Genomic DNA, 22826 nt, shown 5'->3' on the forward strand with positions numbered 1-22826 from the left:
CTCTGAGGCTGAGCCCCAAGGCGCTTCCAAGGCAGGTTTTGGGAGGAAGGCTATTTCTCTTCTCCCCAGCCAGCTCTCAGCATCCTGAAGAAGAAACCTGGGTCTGATCCACTAAGCTTCCCTAGGTCTCTGCTCCAGGTGTCCCTCAGAATGGAAATGCTGGACCACCTTTCCCTGAAAGGGGAGGTGGGATGGCAATGAATTTTGGTAAACCACAGACACACAACACCTTCTCAGAAGCTCCTCCTTAGGCTGTTCCCAAAAAACTAAGTGACCACAAAACCCTCTCCCTCTCTCCCCATCTTCCCAGCCCCCTCCCCAGCCTCACAGGTACCTGTGGTCAGCAGTGTAAGCTTGCTGATGGTGGTCAGGAGGCCAGACCCTGGGGGACTCTGGGCAGCCTGCTCCCTTTGAAGCCCCACTTTGCCTAGTGGCAATGGGTAGGCTGGGGAAGGCTACCTCTGAGGTGCCCACATTCAGTTCTGCTTTATTACTGTCTAAAGTCCAAGCCCGGCCCCAGCCCCTCTTCCTGGAGCCTCCTTCTCAGCCAAGCTCCAGCCTGCCTCCTCCCCACTGCCCCCCAAATCCCTTGATCAGGGGGCCACAGGTGCCATCCTCCATCTGCTTGCCTAGTGTCAGGCCACCTCCCCAAACCCAGGTGAGTCAGGGCTGTCTGGAGCACCTACAGCCCCTGGGGACCCCGATGACTCTAGCCTGGGGACCCTCCTTGCCCTCCCCAACTTCAAACAGCTCCTAGGGCAAGCCACTCAGGAAAACCACAGGGTGTTTTGTTGAAGAGTTCATTATAATTTTATCAATCAAATTCTTAGAAGAGGGAAAAAAAAAGTCTGCTCTCTCCCCCCTCCCCCCTCACTGCCCCCCCCACTCTCACTTTCTTCCATTCATAATTTCCTATGATGCACCTCAAACAACTTCCTGGACGGGGATCCCTGCTAAATATAGCTGTTTCTCTCTCTGTCTTACAACACAGGCTCCAGTATATAAATCAGGCAAATTCCCCGTTGAGCATGAACCTCTGAAAACTGCCGGCATCTAAGGTCTCCTCCAAGGCCCTCTGGAGTCCAGCCCATAATGAAGGTCTTGGCGGCAGGTAAATCCACCCGCCCCGCGCCGGCTTCCGCGCCCCACCGCGGGTGCTGCGGCAACTTGGGGCGCTTGGCGATCGCGAGCGGGACACCCACTCGCCGCAGACACACGGACACTTGGGGCACCGGTGCAGCCGGTCCGGGCCACCGGAGGCGCTGGGTGGCGGCGGGGAGCGAGCGCAGGCACATGGTCCCGGCACCGCGCGCCCAGCCCGCCCGGGGGCCTGCAGGTTGGCGGGCAAGGGAGGGGGCCGCGCAGCCTTCCTCCTGCTCCTCCTCCTCCTCCTCCTCCTCCTCCTCCTCGCTCCGGCCGCTCTCCCGTCTGCTCTTCCCGCTCTGCTTTCTCCCGATTCACCCTCCCTCTTTCTTTCTTTCTCTCTTTCTTTCTGTCTTTCCTCTTTCTCTTTTCCAACCGTGTCCCGGGCTGCGCCCAGGGAGGGGCACCGGCCTCCGAGCAGCTTGCAAACTCCGGCCGGGACGGAAGCAGGTGCCGCCTCCATCTGCTAGTGCCTGGAAAGCTGTGGTCTTTGCTAGGTGAGCCGGGGGTGTGTGTGGGGGGCAACCATTCCGGGGTCTCAGCACTGCCTGGGGATGCTGGGAGGAGCAGGGGACCCAGGAGAGGCGAACTCGAGGCTGCCACCGTCCCAGTAGGGGAGATCCCAGGGCTCCAGCGCCCCCCTTCGCCCCAGCCTCACCGGTTCTCCAGCCTCACTGGTGTGTCGCCCCCAGCTCCTGCTGCTGGGCCACTGGGAAAGGCCCCTCAGAGGGGACCCGAGAGCAAAGTTGGGAAGCGGGACCCCTGGGGGGAGGGGCGACCCAGGACAGGCCCAGACGGCTCCCAGCTCTCCTGTCACCTTTCACTTTCCTTCCTCCCCCGCCCACCTGGCTGCCTGCGACCTTTTCCCTTTTCTCTTTTCTGGTTGCACCATTTCCTCTCCCTCCCCAAGGCTCTGAGGACCTGTGGGACCCCAGGATTCTCCTTGTCCTAAGCCAGCGATGGGGCAAGTAGTAGAGGAGAGGTGGGTGGCATGGAGGCAGGAGCTGTGCAGAGCTGGGGGGACAGGAGGTTCTGAATGATGGTTTGGGGTTGGAGAAGGGGCAGAACTGGACAACTGGGGTGGAGTTGAATGTCCTAGATAGGAGAATGGCCCCATCTGGAGAAGAGGCGCTGCAGAAGAGATGGGGAAGGGTGGCGGAATTAGGAGACAAATGACCCAGGGAGCCAGCATCAAGTGACAGGTTTAAGAGGGAGAACAGAGTGTCAGTAGAAGATCCCCCCACCCTCTCCCACCCCCCACCCCCACGCCGGGTTCCCATTGGAGCCTGATCTGGGAGCTCTGGCCTGCGATGGGCCAGTGAGCATGAAGCAATGCACTGGAATCTGGACCATCCTGCAAGGTGGGAAGATAGGGGCCACTGGGGCCACTTGAGACCCGCTGGGCCTGGGGCATAGTGCCCTCCAACCAGAGGGGCAGGAGGCCTCAGGGGCTTTTGCCATCCTGAGGGAAAGGGCTGGATGGTTTGTGTCACCCTGGACCCAGCTCCCAGCTGGTGGGCACAGCTCATGCCCTACCCCCTTACTCCTCTTAGGAGAAGGGAAAAATAAGAGAAAGTCTAGAGAAGCAGAGATAGAGATCTGGAGAGAGGGAGGCAGAGAGAAACAGATGCAGTGACATCATGAAAGCTCGTAGCAGCCAGGGGAAGACAGAGCTGGAGGTGGAGCTGGGGCACTGGTGTCCCTGGGGAGGTGAAGCGCATCTTCTACCATGAGCCCTCTCGCTCACCTCCACCCTCCCTGCTCATGGCTCCTTCCTGCCTGTTCCCAGGAGTTGTGCCCCTGCTGCTGGTTCTGCACTGGAAACACGGGGCAGGGAGCCCCCTTCCTATCACCCCTGTCAACGCCACCTGCGCCACACGCCACCCATGTCACAGCAACCTCATGAACCAGATCAGGAACCAACTGGCGCAGCTCAATGGCAGCGCCAATGCCCTCTTTATTCTCTATGTAAGTCCCCTTTCCAGGTCCTGAGGAAGGGCGGGGGGGTTGCTCCACTGACCTGGGCTGTTGGGGCTGGCCATGAAAGAGAGCTTTTGGAGCTGGAAGGAGAGTGTGGGGAAGGGGCTTGGTTCAACCACACCCAGACCCCCCCAGCTTCCGAGCCACTGGCGCCCCCACCCCCAGGCTCAGAGACTGGAAGCCACTTTTCTAGGGTGCCCAGTTATGTCGGGGCAGAGCTGGGGGGGGTGGGGAGAGGGAGAGGCCTGGCACTGCTGGTCTAGGGATTTCTCTACCACATGGAGCAGGAGGCCAGTGAGAGACAGAGAGGAAGTAGGGTGGCTGGGGAGATGCTGCTGAGAGAGAAAGTAGGCTGTGGGTGTCTGGGGTGCAAAGCCAACCAGGAAGAAGGTGTGTACAGTGGGTGAAAGGGCAAGTGTGTGTGGCGTACCCGCAGGAGGTGAGACATGGTATTTTCCTTTCGGTCCCCATATGATCCTAATGAGGGTGATGAAAATCCTTTGCATGACATAGGCCTTGATTCTCTGCGAAGTATGTTTGCACCGTGATTACTTCTGGCTCTCAGGACCATCCTGAGATGCCTAGAGGGCACGTAATGGGTCTCTATGCTAGGGGTGGGAAACTGAGACCCAAGAGCTTGCCCAAAGACTGGGTGGCAGGTTTGGAACATCTGTCCCCGATCCCCACGTCACTTCCCCTCTCCCTCTCTGCTCCTCAGTACACAGCCCAGGGGGAGCCATTCCCCAACAACCTGGACAAGCTGTGTGGCCCCAACGTGACAGACTTCCCACCATTCCACGCCAACAGCACGGAGAAGACCCGGCTGGTGGAGCTGTACCGCATCATCGCCTACCTTGGTGCCTCCCTGGGCAACATCACCCGGGACCAGAAGGTCCTCAATCCCAATGCCCTCAGCCTCCACAGCAAGCTGAATGCCACTGCGGACATCATGCGGGGCCTCCTCAGCAACGTGCTCTGCCGCCTGTGTAGCAAGTACCACGTGGCCCACGTGGACGTGGCCTATGGGCCCGACACCTCGGGCAAGGATGTCTTCCAGAAGAAGAAGTTGGGCTGTCAGCTCCTGGGGAAGTATAAGCAGGTCATCGCCGTGGTGGCCCAGGCCTTCTAGACAGGAGGTCTTGAAGCGTGCAGTAGGCGACCTGAGATCTTGGGCTCAGGCAGCTCTCAGACTGTGGCCAGGGCCCAGAGCATTGCCGGACCCACAAAGGGGCTGCTGGCAGACCCCAAGGGGTTCCTGGCCAGTCCACTCCCTCAAGGGTGGGCTGTGACAAAGCCGAGCAGAATCAAAACTCCCATAGGCAGGGCCTGTCTACAGTACCAATTAGAAGAAGGACCCCCCTTCCTCTGGGAGACTATGGCCAGGCACCAGGGTGTTGGGCTGCTGCGGGGATTGGGGGCTGGACCTCTGTCCCCAGTTGGCCCCTTGGCCAGGGGCTTTGTAAGAAAACTGTACAAGTTATCCATGGCGACCCTGACCGTGGGGCGAGACAACTGGGGTCAGAGGAATTGCCCAGCCCCACAGAATGACCACCATCCAGCCTCTGCCCCTTATGCAGGCTTTAGAAAGTTTGGGCTCAGGCCAGCCAGAGGAGCTGGGATCCAGAGGACTTCTTGGTCCCTACAAGTATAGTGAGTGGAAGTTAGGAGAGTTATGGTTTGAGATGTTCATTCTCTTGAGCATGACTGGGGAGAGCTCAGGTCTAGGGATGGGACTGTGAGGCAGAAAGTCCCAGGATGAGCTCACTGGCACTTAGGCTCATAGGGAGGCAGAGAGCCTCCCACCTTCAGGCCTGGGAAGGGAGGTCCTGAAAGCCTTGGCAGGCTCTCCTTCTTCCCTGAAGTCTTTCCTTGAAGCCTGGGATGGCCGGGGTCCGGTGGCTGGACCCGGAGGTAGGGTTTGGGGAGGTGGGCAGGTGAAAAGGTTCTAAGGGGACCCAGAGTCTTCTTCTGGCCCAGGGTCTATAAGGGATGGGAAGGACTGGGGAATTCAGAGTGGCAGCTCACGCGGGAGGTCCCGTGAGGTCACACAAAGGTACTTGATGGGGACTAGAGGCCATCTCTGGTTCCTAGAGCAAGGGAACAGCAGGACCTGAGGTCAGGGTCTCAGAGAAGCCTGAGAGCCAAGAGTGCTGTGTGTCTGACCCAGCATGATTGTCTATTTATTATGATGCCCTATTTATATTAACTTATTGGTGCTTTAAATGGCAAAATTAGCTCTCTCTTCCCTGCTTCCTACTCAACAGAAATAATACAATGGCTCATAAAGGAGCCAGGGCCAAGCCTTAGCAGGGACTGGTCCAGAAGTCAAAGATGTTACAGATGGAATAGCCTTACGGGTGAAGCTCAGACAAGGGTCAGGACCCGAGAGAACTGGTCACTGTGGGTGGGGGAGCAGGGGACCCAGCTCCGTACCCCATCCCAACTGTGACTTGGTTTGGGGGTTTCAGGATCCTGGCTTGGAGGCAGGCTGGGCCGGTTTGTGGAGTGGCCGGGGGCCTTCTCCCAGGGCCACCATGTTGCTTGTTTCCAGGGGGGCTCACTCAACACTGTTTTCTGGCGGCCCTTGGAATTGTGCAGTGAGGGGCAACATTCATGGTTGAAATGGTGCCCTGGAGCATTGGATGAGGCAGTCCTGGTGGCCCGCCCTGCTGCTGTTTCCTCGTTCCCATACTGTCTCTAGACCAGCAGTTGAGGGGCTCTGGAACAGTCCTGACCCAGCATCCAGCATGCTTGCACACAGTGGGGAAGCTCCTTCTCCGGTGGCCCAAACACCCACAAAGGGCCAGAGGGCCTGGCTGGACCCTCTGGGAAGCCGGGGCAGTGCAGGGAGGAGCTCCCTGCTCTGGAGAAGAGCATAGGGAGGCCCTGGGCCTGCGACCAGGAAGCTGTGGTCCCTCCTGCCCCACCTCTCCCCACACCCCCACCCATGTCTGGGCTCCCAGGCAGGGAACCCGATCCTTTCCTTTGTGTTGGGGCCAGGCTAGTAGAGAAACGCCCTCCAGTCTGGGAGCAAGGGAGGGGGTGCGGAGCTGGGGCAGCTGCTAAGAGCAGCATTCTGGCTTCTTCTCAAACCCTGAGCGGTGGCGGTCCTAGCGGTTCAGCCAATGTGATTATGGTACTTTGCACTCACTTTGCACCTCTCTGTCTTCCCTGAGCACTTTACCCGCACACACCGGGTGGCAGGTGGGCAGGCAGCAGGGTAGGAGGGGGAGGCAAGGCTATTTTGTGGTGGGTGGCAGAGGAGACCATGACAGCCACATGTTTTCTGAATCTGGGTCATACTCACCCTTGCAGTGTCGTAGCCTGCTGTCGTCCCTGCGCTCTGCTCTTTCCGTGAACGTGGCTCAGAAGGCTGGGGGCCAGCTGGGTCTCTAATCATCCCATCACCTCCCTTACACGGACTCCCCATGCTGAGCCCACCTGCGCAGCCTCTGAGGCTCAGAGGCCAAAGGAATCTCTTCCCTGGGACCCAAACCTCCCCTCTGCCTCACTCCCACTGCCTTTGCCCCCACCCCCACCCCACCGTCCCTATGTCCTGCTCTGCTCCTCAGCCCCCATCCTTAGCGCTCTTTCTAGAACCATTCCAGCGGACCACTCTGCACAGCATCCCAGAGTTATGGAGCCTTTGTGTGGAAAAAGCTTTGCAGGGCAGGAAGCTTTCCTTTTCCTCCTTTTTCATCTGCTGGTGGTTGACCAACACCTGCATCCTGCGTCAAGAGGAGGAGGAGGGAGAGGTTGTCGGCAGAGGAGGGGGTAGGACAGTAGTTTTGCAATTTGTGGAGAAGGGAGTACTGGGAACTTTTATTTATTTAAAAACATTTTAAACAAAAGAAGCACCGCTAGTTTATTTGTCTCTCCTCCCCCTCTCCTTGGGCCCTCCTGGGGGACGCCCCCTGCCCCCCACCCCCTGCTCCAGAAGAGGCCCAGTCCCACCTTGCTGGCTCTCCAGAACAGATAGAGCATGTGGGGTCAGAGACCAGAATCAAGTGGGAATTTCCCTTCAGATGGTACAGATGCGCTCACTTTGAGATCACCCCCTCCTGCGCGCCTCCACCCCAGTACCTGGGTGTCTCTTTCAGCCGCACTGCTAGCTCTGTTTGTCCCTCTGTGTTTCCCTCCTTCCTTTCTACTGGCTAGGACTTGGCCTTGAGGGACAAATTCCTCTTTGATGAATGTACCCTGTGGGAATGTTTCATACTGACAGATTATTTTTATTTATTCAATGTCATATTTAAAATATTTATTTTTTATACTGAAGGAATACTTTTTTTTAAGAAAAAAAGAGAAATTAATAAAGAATCTGCTCTTGGCAAGCTCTGCAGACTGTATTGATGTGGGGAGACAGGGCTGGAGGGGCCGGGACTGTCTCTATCCTGGACACCCAACTGAGTGGAGTTCTGCTCTACCAGGAGCTGGAGGGGAGGCTGGGAAGAGGGGGCGAGGGGGCCAGCATGGGTGGGTGGGGCGGGCAGAACAGGCACAGAGGGAAGAAGATGGATGGGATTCGAGATTGTGGGGTGCTGCCCAGAAAGGCCCCTGGCCCTCATCTCTCATGGTAGCCCCATGACTTTCTAAGAGTCATCATCTCCATTTAACAGAGGGGGAAACTGAGTCTCAGAGACATGAAGCCATTTGCCCAGGGTCCCAGTGGCAGTCACTGGTTTTAGGGCCACCTCTCAGCTCCAAATCTCATGTTCTTTCTGCTGTGTGGAACTCCAGGGACCTTGAAGATACCAGTTGCCAATTTTCTGCCCTCAGTGGTCCAGTGACTGTCCAAGGGGAGCTAAAGGGCATAAGCATGAGTGACTGTGGAGCAGGAAATCTAAGGGTCACATCCAGAATTGTGCCAGATACTGGGACCAAGACCAGGGCTTTTCTGCTTTTCTGTTGGGCTCTTCTGGGCCTAGGCAGCCCTCCCACAGTGGACACAGCTGTCTTGTCCCCGTTTTTGGCCTCTGGGACCCCCCCTTCCACTGCAACCTTCTTCCCAGTCTCCTGGGACCCCTTCCTTGGGGAATAAGGGAGGTTGGAACCAGGAGTCCTGGGGTTTGGGTCTGAGGCTTCTCCAGCTGAGATTCATTTGAGGATCTGGACAGTTTTTCTTCTGAGAGTCACCTACTTGCCCATTCATGAATGTTTAGAAGCGTCAGGTCCTGTGTTGTGTTCCAAAGGTGAAGAGGATACAACCCAGGCCTCCTGGAAGCTCACAGGCTAATGGGGACAATGAGTGAGGGCATCTGGGAGGATGTGAGCTATGGTGAGGCACACAGAAGGTGCCAGAGACCAAGATAGAGAGAGCACTCACTGCACCGGGTGTCAGCAGGGCGATCGGTGGCCGGTCCTCCCTTGCTCTCTGTGCAGGGACTTGACCCACGACACTGGGCAACGTTGACCTCACCCGGCAGCTGATCAGAATCTTGCCCCCCAAGCCCACCCCAGACCTGCTGAATAGGAATCTGCCTTTTAACAAGATCACAGGGGATTTGTGTGCCCGTCCAAGTCTGAGAAAGGCCACCCTGCCCTCCTTCCATTTTTCACTCCTCCTGAGACTATGAAGATGTCAAGTGTCAATCACCGAGGACAGCACAGGCTGCTGCTTGGGAGAGAGAGGCTGCCTGGTCCCTGGAGCTTGACCCACAGCTGTTTCGGTCTCTTCCTCCCTGGGACACTGGCGAAGGCCCCTCCCAGTGGGCTGGATCCCAGCACCAGGCCACACCCCGCCAGCATCACCCTGCTTCCCCTTCGCTCCTGGGAGACAAGGTTGAAACTTTACAAAAGAAATCTTTACTAGGAAATGAGAGGAAAACAAACAGCAAAGCACAGCAATGCCTGACCCTATCTGCCACCCCGTGGGTCTGGCTGGGCCACTGGGCCTCGGGTACTTCTCTCACCTGCACCTGCTGAGTTCTCTGTTGCCGAGGAGGGGGCAGGTACTCTGTTCCTTGCTCTGTCCCCCACCAGAGAGAACAAACACTGTTGATTGGCTATTGGATTTCCGTCCTGTCCCAATAATAGGCAAAAGCAATCAGTTGGTGGGAGGAAGGGAGGCCATCTGCTCTGCTGGGAAGGCCCTGCCCTTGAGGCCTGGTCCTCAGCGGCTCTGCCACGTGCAGTCCTGTGACCCTCCTGGGTGAGCTCAGCTCTCTTATCTGTGAGACTGCAAGAGGAACCAGTGATGAATGCTGGTCTGTCTACTTCACAGGGCTGCCAAGGGGAGCCCATGAGCAGGGAGATGGAAGGGCTGTAGAAATCAGGTCCTGGCAAGGTGGAGATGGAGGAAGCAGCAGGAATCTTAGACATGGTGCTCTCTCTGCAGGGGAAAGGGGTCCTCTCCTCCCCCCAGGAATGCAGAAGGGGGGATCTGACAACCCTGAGTCCAGGGGGCCAAGGAGCCGGGTTAACGGGAAGGAGGGTAAGCAGAGTGGACAAATGTCCGGCTGATGGCTCCTCTGACAGTGCTCCGAGTCCCCAACTTGGAGGACACCTGCACAGAGCGGTCTCCTGACCTCAGGGATATGGTGGAGCCAGGGACAGCCCAGATACACAGCTGAGCCTCCTCCCACCCTGGCTCTCAGGAGCCAACTGGACAGGGGAACTCCCACCCCAAGATGATTGTCAACAGCGATCCCACTGGACACACAGCCCACAGGCTCTGTGATGGTCTAGCACTTTAGTTTCCAAACTCATCACTGCATCTTCCCAACCATTTTGAGGGTGGGACTAGACTATCAACTGTTCTCATTTTATAGATGAAGAAGCAGAGGCCCCAGGAGGCTAAGGCACTACCTTGATGTCACTCAGCTTGTGAGAGATGCCCATTGTGTTGGCTCATCTTTATATTCACCACCTGTACACTCACTGTACGCTCACCTGCTCAAGACCAGTAAGGGCCTCTGTGTGCCAGGCTTTATACCCAAGGAGCTCAAAGATTAGTGGCAGAAGAAAGCTAATTTCCCAGGTTACCTCTGCCCTCAATTCAGATTTGTGGAGTCAGGGAATTCACTTATCACACAAATATTCACTCTTTCTTACTTTCTTTCTCTTGCCTCCTTTCTTCTTCTTCTTCTTCTTCTTCTTCTTCTTCTTTCTTCAGATTTTGTTTGGGGTGCATGGGTGACTCAATAGGTTAAGTGTCTGTCTTCGGCTCAGGTCATAATCAAGCCCTGCATCAGGCTCCCCCCTCAGCAGGAAGTCTGCTTCTCCCTCTCCCTCTGCTCCTCCCCACTGCTTGTGCTCACTCTCACTTGCTCTCTCTTTCTCAATTTGAGAGAGAGCACAAGAGAGAATCTCAAGTCGACTCCCCACTGAGCACAGAGCCCCGGGCTGAGATCATGACCTGAGGCAAAATCAAGAGTTGGACGCTTAACCGACTGAGCCACCCAGGCTGACTTTCACAATAAAATTGACGTCATAATAGAACCAAGATGTATTTATTTATTTATAGTCCTTTTTGTTCTAAACGGCATGCAAAACAGCTTACAACATAAGGCATCTAATAAAAATATCGATAAAATAGATAGAGGATCAGCATCAGAGAATATAATAGTAAAGTGAGAAAACTAAGATCATGGAAAGAAAAAATAAATGTTTCAAATCACAAAGGGCCACATAATTACCATGGTTGAGCTTCAAAGTTGGCTCTGAGAGTCCTGGCAGCTAAAGAAAAAAGGGAAATGTGATCTGTTATACAGTTCCCATAGTCAGAAAGGAAGAGGCTTTCTTGAGGCTCAGGGAAAACGGAGCCTAGCCTGGGACTGGTTCCAAAGGTGATTTCTTCCTTGAGACCCACGGCAGGGTGGTAGTAGTCATGTGATGGGCCTTGCAGTGAGTGGGTCCCTAGGGGCTGTTTCTCCCATGGTCTTGGCAAAAGCTGATGCCCAGCATCCAATGCAGCTCAAAGGAGGGGATTCTCCAAGAGCCCAGGATGACACAGGCACAAGCTAGAGATTTGGCCCAGCCCAGCACTGGGCTTCTGAGTCCTAAGGGTGCAGCAGGGGCTAGCCATGCTTCAGAAGCACCCTCTGTCCCCAGGGATTTGAAGAACATTTTTATGGATGTATAATATACCCACAAAATGGACATCAGATGACTTCCTCCTTCCTGGAAGAGTCTGTGAGCCTGGAGTGATGCCAGGTGGTGCATGAGGGGAGGGTGGAAAGGATGTCACCATGACAGAGGCAGGGGTTTGAGGGTCAGTGGGCCTTGAGTGTCTGCCCCTGCCTTGCTCCAAGGCCACTTGGATCCTCTGGGGCTGAGCAGAGAATCTTTTGCTGGCCATTGGCTTCTGTGTCCAGGACACTTCCCACGCCCCCTCCTGCCTGAGAGAGCCCAGCTTGAATCTGTCCCTTTGACTTAGGGGAAGTACCGCCCTGCTTTGGCCTCACTAGAGGGGCCAAATATTTCAATTATGAGGACGTGGTCAAGCCCTGCCCACTCCAGCCTCAATGACTGGTGGTGGAGAGAGGGTGTCTTTGGGGGGAGAGGTGCAGGGGGGTGGTGGTGGATGAGGGAGCCGCAGACCGGGCAATGAGATGGGAGGCTGAGCGGGGGTTAACGGAGCAGACAGGCCTTCTCTGCTGGCTGAGAACAAAACCACCGGCTGGGAGGAAAATATGTGTGGGGCATTTTTGTAATTCCAAGAGGCTTGGTCCAGCTCTTGCCCTGACGGTCAATGAATCAAAGCCAGGAATGGCTCTACCTGTCAGCAGGCTTTCTCCTGGCTCTGCTCACCAAGGCCCCACCCCTCTGCCACCCCCCCACCCAGGCAGGCCAGCTGGAACCCTCCCAGTTCCCCAGAAGGACGGTTGGCTCTTCGAAGGAAGAGTGTGTCATAGGCAAAGGCCAGACGGGCAGCCTACGGGTAGAAGTCTCAGCTTCCTCCTCTGTCTGCTCTTCCGGTCCCATCTTGGAGAGGGACCAGTGGGTTGAAGGGTGCATCGCCCACTCCAGCGGTTTGAAGCGTGGCCCCTGAAAACTACATCTGCATCCTAGTCCCTGGAACCTGTGAATGTGTCCTTATTTGGAAAAAGAATCTTTGCGGATGTAGTTAAGTTAAGGACCTCCAGGTGAGGTCATCCCGAATGTTCTGAGTGAGCCTTAAATCCAAGGACAGGTGTCCTTATAAGAGACATTGAAGAAAGACCCACTCACACCCCACCCCCACCGATCTGGAAGAGGCGGGGAAAGATCGTTCTAAAGTCTTCGCAAGGGGCCTTAGCCTTGCCAACCTCTGAATTTCGGACTTTTGGCCTCCAGGGCTGAGAACGAATAAATGGCTGTTTTAAGCTACCCAGTTTGTAGTGTTACAGCAGCCAGGGACCCTAATATACACACCCGATCTCTTCCAAGGAGCTCTGTATTTTTTACTTTGTGAATCATGTAGCTCCTCCTGCCAGACTAACCTTCTGGGCTTGCCTCCCTCACTCCCCCCTTCCCTCTGGCTATGAGGTGGCTTAGCGATCTGTTAAATGTCACATGTCTATACATTTTTGCTCTGGCTCTTCCCTTTGACTAAAATCCCCTTCCTCCTTTGCTACATGGAAAATTCTTTCTGGTCCTTCAAGGGCTGGCTCAAATGTCACCTCCTCCATGGAGCCCTCCTTGACTCCTTCAATTTCACTGTCTTAAAGTCCATTTTAGTTCTAATTATATGTTCGCAAAGAGCTCTTGAGTTCACCAAGCTCTTCCTTTATGTGATCTTGTTTCGCAAGGACAACTGTTGTTTATGGAGCACCTACTCTGCACAAAACATGTTGTGAGTACTTTCCACAGGTAATAGAAATAAAAGCTTCCATGTATTGAAAGCCTGTGCCAGGCCCTTAACTGTGTTAGCCTGTGTAAAATGAGTAGAGCACAGACTGGCTGCTCCCATACTCCCTGGGAGTGAAAAAATTTAGAATTTCAGGCTCTACCTGAGACAGGCCGAATTGGAATCTGTATTTCAGGGTGATTATCAGGGGATTTTGTTCACTTGAGTCTGACAAGGCTTGACCTACAGTAAGCACCAGGCACAGGGCTGGGGCTCTGATCTTTCCAGCTAGGGGAGCTCAGACAAGCTTGTTAAATTCTCTGCACCCCAGTTTCCTCATCTGTCACATGGCCCTCCTACAGTCATTGAGAGAAGTAGATGCAGTAATGTCTGGGATGTAGGCTGAGTGGCCAGGTAGCATCTAAATAACCACATCCCCTCCCTCTGCCTCTCCCTACACTGTCCACAAGGGCCATCCACCGTTTTTTGTTTTGTTTTTTTTTTTTAGGATTTTATTTATTCATGAGAGACAGAGAGAGGCAGAGACATAGGCAGGGGGAGAAGCAGGCTCCCCGTGGGGAGCCTGATGTGGGACTCAATCCCAGGACCCCAGGATCACGACCTGAGCTGAAGACAGATGCTCAATCACTGAGCCACCCAGGCACCCGGGGCCATCCATTCTTGATTCATTTCTAGAACTTTGAAAGCCCCTCTACCGTGATGACTCTCCTAAGGGAAACCTCAGATCTCCTGTCAGCAGCAGAGGAGGTATTGGGGTACAAAGCAGCCTTTTGTCTCCCCCACCCACCCGCCCCTGGCCCTGGCTTGCGGACCCAGCCCCCAAAGCCTCCCTACCCCACCCCCACCCTAGTTCAGCCTGTGGCATCCTCTAGTCACTTCCCTTCTCCTGGTGACCCCAGGGAGGTCCTGCTTCCCAGCAGCTGTGAAACCCCTAGGGAGGTACTGGAGGATGGGGAGCCGATTGTGAGGTCAGCCCCACGTCAGCCCCTCTCACTTTCCCCGCCGTGGCTGGGAAGAGGCTGCTGAGAGGGTGCCAGCCACGGGGGAGGTCTGTCCCCAGCTCCTGGGCCAGACCACAGGCAGCCAGGCTGGGCTGCAGCCAGGCTGGGGGGAGGTATTCTCAGCCCCTAAGCTCCTCTCTGTCTGGCCCTTGGGACCCCTCCCCGACCCCAGATCCCAGCAACCACCAAGGGTTCTTCCAAGCAGGTGAGGTCATTTTCTCCACCAGACTGGCCTGATGCAAAGAAGCCAGCCACCCACGTGGCAGTAGTCCTGCATCCCGAAGTCCCCTGTCCAAAGCCTCACGCTGCGAGCAGCCCCAGGCCCCCAATTCCCTCCATTTCATTCCCTCTGAGGGGCCTTCAGGAGTTGGCCCCAAACACCTATTGGAACAGAGCTAGTTGGGCCAGGAGGAAACAGGACAGACAGCTCCTGGCCTACCCTCCAGAGTCCATGTGGGTCCGTGAGGACACCCCGGAGTGGGCCTTTGAAGAGCTTCAGGATGCTCTGGTGCAGAGACAGGTTCCAGAACCTCTGGCTTCAGGCATCACCTGCTGTCTGTGGAGCCCGGCTATAGGCACTGTGGTTTATTCCATGTTCACAGCAACTCTTATCATGGCTTGGTTAATATAAACTCTTTCTTCTGCTTTTTGGGGTTTATCAGCGGTACCATTTTTGAGACTCAGAATGTTTGGGCCAGAAGTGTAGGGAGATGTGTGGGCCTCTGGAGGGTGGGTGAGTACAGGTTTCCCCAGGAGACCTCCGAGGAGATTCAAATCTCTGAATTAGGCAAAATTAGTAGTTCTCAGCCTGGGGCTATTTCTTCCCAACCCACTCATCCCCTTCCCTAACTCTGAGATGTGTGGCAATGTCTGGAGACCCTTCTGAGTGTCACACACAAATGATAGGTGTGCTACTTACTGGTATCAAGCAGGTAGAGGCTAGGGGCGCTGATAATCATGCCACAACACACAGGACAGCCCCCCCCCCCGGCCTAAGTGTGCCAATATTGAGAAGCCCTGGTCAAAACAAATCCATCAATCAACACACCATTTTGCAGCATCTAATATGCAACAGACAAGATCCAGCCTCCCAAAACTGACAGGATCCATGGCTTCTGCTCTTGTTTACATGCATTCATGCATGTGTGCACCTATATCCACACGTGTACAGACACACACACAGGAAGTAACCAATAGGCCGACAACAACACAATTTCATTCACAGAATTGCTGGGTGCCCCCTGAAAGCTCCAAGAATGAGGGGCCAGAAAGCCTTCATTCTAGTCCAGACAGGACTCCCCCCTGCTCTATGCCTTGGTCATGTCACTTCACCTCTTTGAGCACTGGTTTCCACAAAAATAAGATGAGATTGATTTAAAAGAGCACAGGTTTGGGGCCAGACTGCCATGGGTTTAGATCCTGGCTCTGTCTCTGACCAGCTATGAAAAGCTGGGCTCCTTGCTTTCCTTAAGTCCTCATGTTCTCGTACATCGTCAAATGGAGACCCCACATCTCACCTTGCAGAGCTGCTGAGAAGATGAAAAGAAAGTGCCCAACCCAGTGCCACCCACATGGTAGGCATTCCATGATGATTCCTTTCCCTGTCCCTTCCAAGGTTCATGCCAACCCAGAATCAGCCCAGGTCAGCACACTGGCCCACCAGCCTAGGGTTGTAGACAAAATGCAGGACACTGAAATTAAAATTTAACTTGATGTCCTGTATTTTGACTTGTTAAGTCTGGCCCACTGCTTGCTTTTGTAATAAAGCTTTATTAAAACACAGCCACACCCATTCATTTACATACTGTCTCTGGCTGCTTTTCAGGCTGCAATATTGTTGAGCATCTGCAACAGAGACCTCATGACCTGCAAAGCCTAAAATGGTATCTGATCCTTTACAGACAAAGTTTGCTGAGCCCTGGCGTATGTTAGGAAATGATTGCCATAGGGTGGTGGCGTGTGTGGCTGGAGCCCATAGAGTAAACACTCCTTTCTCGGGGTGATGGATAGAGGATTATTGCAGAAGAAAGTAGGCAGTGTCACCCTGGGGACAGAGCCTGGAAGAAAATAGAAAGAGCCCTGGTCTGGGGCCCAGGGGCCCAGGTTCTAGGCCTGGCTCTCCACCGACTTCCGAGAGACCTTGGCAGAGTCCCTTTCCCCTTCTCTGGGCCCGAATCTTATTTCCTTCATTTGCCCAACAAATATTTATTAAATGCCTACTGTGTGCTAGATGCCACTGAACACAGGTTCCCACTCTAATGCAGCTTCATTTCAAGGTGGGGTGAGAGATGATATATGAGTCCACACGATAGCTGATGTCAACAGGTTAAGAAATGCCCTGGAGGAAATACCAGGGCTGCTGTGGCAGAGCTGGGTGACCAGAGAAGCAACATTCGAGTGGAGACATGCTGGAGGAGGAGCCTCAGTTTCCCCATCTGTTGCCTTCTTGGGGCTTCCCGGGGTTGCTTAAGGCAGGAATGAATCAGTTCGTGCCAAGAGGCAACATTTCTTCTAAACCCCCTTGCAAAAGATCCTGAAGAGAGAATCCTCTGGTCTAGACAGGAGGGGCTGCCACCAGCAGGGCTGCCACCTGGTGGGTGCTGAGGGTGGGGGTCTGGGGAGTAATGGGGAGAAATGAGGATGGGAGGCAGGTCCTAGTCCTGACCACGGCCAGCCAGCAGCAGCTACCTCCCTTCTTGTGTTCCTCTGCCCAGTCCCAGGAGTGTCTGGTCCTCAGCCCATAGCTCGCCAAACTGTCCTGGCCCCAGTGGTGAGGTGGAGGACCAGGAGGGTTGTATTGTGTGGGTTTCTTGCAGAGCACAGCTGAGACCCCTTGGCCAGACCAGCAGCCCTGGGCAAAATGGGCCAGCCTTTCTCCTAGCCTGGCCCGTCCCCTTCTCAACTGCCTGACCTGGATGTCCTGGGAGGAAGGACCATGGCCCAGGCCTGTCTGTAAGGGAGCAGTGGTAGAGGTTGGCGATACGACCATCAAGTTTAATTTAGAGCCTCACTCTCTGCTCCCCAAGCCCCCCAGAATCCCCAGCAACATCATTTTATGTCCCACATTCCCCCTCCCACAATAGGAGCTTCCCACTTTTGAGTTCTTTCATCTGGATTGGATTAATCTGATGGACAAATTGCCAACGATGATGGTCTGATGCTGTGTCGGAGTGCTGGTGGCCCAAAGGAGACACCTCTAGGTCACACATTTACATTTTAATTGGATCTTCAGCACCCAAAGGCAATGAGTGACTAATGGTGGAATTTTTGGCACATGGCAAGTCAGGGGGCGGGTAAAGCCCTCTTGGATTACAGGGTATATAAAAAATAGTCCCTTACAGGTGAACAAGGCTATAAAGTGTGTTAACGTAAAACTCATCTTGCAGGCATTCATTTATTTAATTTCCTAATAATCCTATTACAGAGGCAGGTCTCATTTTAGACTCTCATTCATGTATTCATTCGGTGCCTGGCTCTGTGCCGGGCACTAGACCCCACGGCGAAAGCACAAGATCCCTTTTACAGGGAGGCCATGTGGTCACTGTGATACAGAAGACAACTGCCCCCAAAGGAGGCAGCAGGGAGGAAATAGGGGCTTTTTGGAGAAGTGGTTGGTGTCTCTGCAAGGACCAATTCTACTTCTGCCTTTTGACTCCTGGCCTGGTGCTCCCTCTTCTGTACCAGCATGGCCCAAAATGGGTTCCACTGCTCTCCATTCTCAAGGGAAGTTCATTGGTGTTCAGAGAATACAGGTTCAGAGAACCCTGCATCAACTAATGTAACACTATGTGTCAACCATACTTCAATTAAAAAAAAAAGTTTGGGGAACACTGGGTTAAACAAAATCAAAAAGAGATCTTCAGGGATACCTGGCTGGCTCACTGGGTAGAGCATGTGACTTTGACCTCAGGGTCATGAGTTCAAGCCCCATACTGGATGTAGAACTTACTTAAAAAAAAAAAATGTTTTCTTTGGAGGACTTCTCAGAGCCTTTAGACATCCAGAAGAGGATCGAACAGACAGTGCGTTCATGGATCTTCCAGAACTACATCTATGGACACGGTCTGGGAAATGGCGATGTGCCAACTTCCTGTAATGCCCTATTAGGCATGTTTTCCAGCAGCCACCACTTGCCTACCCAACTTAAAGGGGTGCAGGGCTAAATTCTGTCTGTAGACCTTTTCTCTTCCATGCCCCTAGTCTTCCAGCATGGTTTGGGCTTCTAGAACAGAACGGGAGAGGAAGGAGAAAACAACCAGGCACAGATTCCCCTGCTCCAAATCTCAGCTTCATCTCACTCCTGCCAAGCTAGGGACCAGAACTGAATGTCAGGTGCAGGGCACGTGGCACCCTCAAGAGAGGTCCCTGCAGAAACTCTTCTATCTAATCCCAACAATACTAGGCCTGGCCCAGGGGCTGAGTCAAGGCTGGGGCCCAAGTAGTCTTTCTAGAACACAAATCAACCAATGTAACTTCTGCTGAAAATCCTTGGTGGCACTCCCAGTACACTCAGGATGGAGTCCAAAGCCTTAGCCTGTGCTCTATGCTCTGCCTTCGCCTGAACCTCATTCTCCATCACTTTATGTTCCAGAAAAACCAAACTACTTGTGGTCCCCAGGCTGTGCCATGCTCATTCATGCTTCCCTGCTTCTGTGCATCCTGTCCCCATGCCTAGAACATTCCTCCCATTCTTTTTTCTTTGTATGATTTCATTCCTCTTTTGAGGGCCTCCTAATGTTGGCCTCTTTCCTATGAGATTCCTCCTTGAGCCCTTAGACTGGTGTCTTCCCTACATTCTATGAAATTATCTTGTATGTGTCTATCTCTCCACCTAGACTTCAGACTCCTATTCTATTCCCTTGAAGCCTCAGAGTTGAACAAAGGATCCATTCCATGGCTCACACTCACAAATGTACTGACTCCTACAGATCAGGAGACACTTGGGGTTCTCAGGGCAGAGTGTAAGCTCACAGACTGGCTGTGTAGCCTTGGGCAAGTTCCTAGATCTCTTTGTGCCTCTGTGCTCTTCTGTAGAATAGGATCACTCTGAATGGATAAATGTGCAACATGGAACAATGTCTGGCCTATGCTAAGTGGTATGTGTGTTATGCTATGATCACAATGATGGCATCAGTACTAGTGTCCCTGTGCCAGTTCTATCACTGACTGGCTAGCCACAGGCAAAAACCTTTCCCTGGCTAAGCCTCAGTGTCCTCAAAATAAGGCTATGGGATGGTTGATCCCTGTAGAAGGTTGAATGGTGTCCCCCGCAAAAGACAGGTCCACAACCTAGAACATGTCAATGTGACCTTATCTGGAAAAATGGTCTTACATAATTAAGTGAAGCATCTCTAGATGAGATCATCCTGGATTATCCAAGTGGGCCCTAAATCCAATGACAAATGTCTTTATAAGAGAAAGACAGAGTGATATTTGAGATATGGAACAATGTGTGAACATGGAAGCAGGGGTTGGAGTGATGTAGCTTAGCCATGAGCAAAGAAATGCCTGGAGCCATCTTCTAGAAGCCACCTGGAAGAGGCAAGGAAAGATTCTCCCCTAGAGCTTCAGACAAAGTGAGGTCCTGCCAAAACCTTGATTTAAGACTTCTGGCCTCCAGGACAGTGAGAGAATAGATTTCTGTTGTTTTAAGTCACCCAGTTTGTGATGACTTGTTATGGCAGCCACAGGAAACTCATAATCTCTAAAGGGCTCTCCTAGCTCCTGCAAGAACTGATTAGGAGATTCTTACAATTATCAGACAGATTTCTCATGGGCAGTCCCAGGGTCCCTGAAGCCTGAGAATCTGGTGACTCTGGTAAGAGACCCTTATTCTTTCTCTGAGGTATTGATCCTGGGACACCCACCTTTTCTCCCTTATCAGCCCCTAATGACCCCCAACACCCGAGGCAGTTAGACCTGGAGAAATTCTTCAAGATCCTCTCTTGCGCCTCTCCGCCTTAGCACAGGCTCTTCCCTCTGGGGGAAATGCGGTTCCCTGCTGCCTCCATCTGCCGCTTGACTACTCAGCCTCCAAGTAGACCTAGGCAATCCCTCTCAATGAAACCTTCTTCAAATGCTCACCAACCAGCTGCTTGGCAGAGTTAATTCTGGCCTCTGGTCCCTCTGATGTAGCAGAGGCCGTGTCTTTATTCACTTCCTCTCCTACTACCAGCATCTAACTCAGTCTCTTGCCCAGAGCCATCTGGGCCTGCAGGTGTTGATGGGAAGGCATGCCCCAGTCAAACACCTCCAGTTTCCAGAAGAGGAGCCCAGGCCTGAGTTTGCTGCTGGCCACCCTGGGGATGGTGTGGGAGGCTTCAGACAGTGGAGCTGAGGACTCTGGCTTCTGCTACTTGAACGTGATTCTACCTCCTTAAGCCTCAGTTTCTTAAGCAAAGGGGTGAGAAAGGGCTTGTGGGATGTTTCAGAGTTGCGGCCTCAGGACCTTGGGGATGTGGCCACATCAGGCTGTCAGGCTGGGACCAGACCTCGGTGTCTCTACTCTGCGCTCCACTCATCCAAACACAGTGGGGCCTGCTGCGGTGTGCTCATGTCCTGGGCCTATAACCCCTTTTGGGGTAATGAGTTCCATAAGTTTATCTTTGTTGGGTACTGTGAATTCCTGTTTATCCAGGGACCCACAGAAATAAACAGAATACTCAGATGACCAGAATTTTCCATCTCAGCATGTTCAAGGATAACCCAAGTCACAGCCACCCCCCAGGCCTTGCAAGACCCTGAGGGGCCACCACATATACCCCAGGCCCCCATTATGTTCGGTCGCATTTCACCATTTGGTGGGGTCATTTGTAGAATTGCAGGCCATTGGAACTAGAAGGGCCTCGGAGAAACCCCTGCGGGTTTCAGACTGGCCCTGAGGGAGCCCTGTGGGGAGGAGAGGTAACCCAGAACTACTTGGGGGTGGGGAAGAACAGAGCACGCAGGGAAGACAGAGCTCGGGTTTTTATTACACGTTGGGTTTTGTTGGGTTTTCACATGAGATTTCCCTTTAAGAAGGGGAGCTGCTTTTGTTAAAAACAAAATACCTACCCCCCAAACTCAGAAACCGCCAATGTAGTTCAAATCTTCCTCACTTTACAAAAGAAATCTCTGCGGATCCGAGCACCAGAGAGACTTAGCCGAGGTCACGGGGCCACCGGCGCATGGAGGGCAGGGGGTGGGCTAGATTTAAGCCCAGCCCGAGCCCACAGAGGGTGGCGAGCTTCCTGCCACCCTGTGCCACACTCACCCTCCATCAGAATCCCCAGTTAACAGAACCACCCTCTGGCCTGACCATCCCCTGGCCAGGATTTGACCGGGTTTCCCTTTGTTTATCCTGGAGTGACCTCCTTCCAGCTTTGAAGAGAGGGACCCGCTCAGGGACCCAGGATTTACTGAACAAGTCTGTGGTCACTGTCTCTAGCCAGGTCATTTCCTCCTGCAGGGGAGAGTCCTGCCCACATCCCCCGCCCCTTGTCCTTCCTGTGGAGCCGGCTGTCTGGACACTGGCCAGTGTCTGGGTCAGAGACCTGTGCTCGGAGATGCTGGGGACGGCCAGGCAGTGGGTGGCTTCCCGAGGTGGTATTGGGGGGCTGGCTCAGGCAGCATGGGCGGTAGGTGACTAGGGCTGCAGACTCAGGCGGCCCTGCTGCCCGGGACAGGTTAGGGACGCACTGACCTTACCCCTCCCCCTGGCACTCTCCATGCGTGTGCGTGGAGCCCCTACCATGTGGGGACCCAAAGGGCAGCAAGACCCAGGTGGCCTCTAGGCGTCCATTGTCTAACAAGAAGACAGACTGGGAGGCAGGCACTGAGATACTGTGCTATTTAGGGGAGCAATAGGGTGCTGGGATAGAATTACAGAGAAGGGCATGAATGAGATGGGGAGCAGGAAGGGGCTCCAGGTGGAGCAATACTCTGGGACCTAAGGAGGAAGAGGAGTAGGGGAGAACGGAGTAAGAAGACAGACCCACCAAGGCAGATTGCAACATTAGACGAGATGGTGTGTTTAAGACTCTCAGCATCACGCACACCACAAGGGGCTCAAACAATGGCAGTGGTTCTTGTGGCTCCTTGTCAAGAACTAAGGAATTATGGCATCTCAGGGCATCTTAAAGTTCATCTAGGCCAATTTGTCTCAACTGGGGGTGCAATTTTGTCCCAGGGGACACTGGACCGTGTCCAGAGACATTTTTGATCCTCACAAAGTGTGGGGAGGGTGGTGCTAGTGGTTTAGTGGGTAAAGACTAGAGATGTTGCTGAGCATCCTACAAATGCAAAGACAGCCCTGCTTCAGAGAACACCAATTGTGCCCAGGCTGAGAAGCCTGCCTCTACCCCCACCCCCCCACCTCTCGCCCCTACTCAGAATTCACTCTCCTCTGAGCTGTGTCAGGCCTGCACTTGAGCACCCCCCGGTGACGGGAAGCTCACTACCCCTTCAGGCAGCCTGTTCCATCTGTAAGGTCTGTGTATTCCTTTTTTTTTTTTTTTTTTAAAGAGCTTATTTGACAGAGAGAAATAGAATGAGAGAGAGAGAGAGCACAAGCAGGGGGAGCTGCAGAGGGGGAGAGAGAATCAGGCTCCCTACTGAGCAGGGAGCCGAAAGTGGGGCTTGATCCCAGGACCCTGGTATCATCACCTGAGCTGAAGGCAGATGCTTAACCCACTGAGCCACCCAGACACCCCAGGTCCATGTATTCCTAATGTTCCTTCTCCACATTCCTATTAACCCCTCAGAGTTTTCCTTGGTTCCAGCCTTGGAGCTAGCCTAATACAGCATCTACTTGAGAAACCTTTAAATAGTTGAAGACATGTTGGTGAATCTTCCCTGCTGCAGGCCGAACCTCCTCCACAAAACCCAGGAAGTTTGATCTGGGGTGTGGGATGATCCGCTGCCGGTATGGAAGG

At 53.7% G+C, this 22826-nt stretch overlaps 1 protein-coding gene across 2 annotated transcripts; it reads left to right on the forward strand.

Moving 5' to 3' along the window:
- Nucleotides 1–1004: 1004 nt before the first annotated feature.
- Nucleotides 1005–7441, forward strand: LIF (LIF interleukin 6 family cytokine). Of its 2 annotated transcripts, XM_055321850.1 has the most exons (3): nt 1005–1111; nt 2933–3111; nt 3842–7441. In XM_055321850.1, the coding sequence occupies exons 1-3, from the start codon at nt 1093–1095 to the stop codon at nt 4250–4252; spliced, it is 609 nt and encodes a 202-aa protein (XP_055177825.1). In that variant the 5' UTR covers nt 1005–1092; the 3' UTR covers nt 4253–7441. The 2 variants fall into 2 exon arrangements, with proteins under 2 accessions (XP_055177825.1, XP_055177824.1); XM_055321849.1 differs by lacking the exon at nt 1005–1111 and having other exon boundaries at nt 2765–3111.
- Nucleotides 7442–22826: the final 15385 nt, after the last annotated feature.

Source organism: Nyctereutes procyonoides, unplaced genomic scaffold (genome assembly GCF_905146905.1).
Source record: "Nyctereutes procyonoides isolate TBG_1078 unplaced genomic scaffold, NYPRO_anot_genome, whole genome shotgun sequence".
Classification (NCBI taxonomy): domain Eukaryota; kingdom Metazoa; phylum Chordata; class Mammalia; order Carnivora; family Canidae; genus Nyctereutes; species Nyctereutes procyonoides.

Coding starts and splice junctions, on each gene's coding strand:
- LIF (XM_055321849.1), top strand. CDS start 2,908: ATGGCTCCTTCCTGCCTGTTCCCAGGAGTTGTGCCCCTGCTGCTGGTT. Junction 3,112..3,841: donor ATGCCCTCTTTATTCTCTAT/GTAAGTCCCCTT, acceptor TCTGCTCCTCAG/TACACAGCCCAGGGGGAGCC.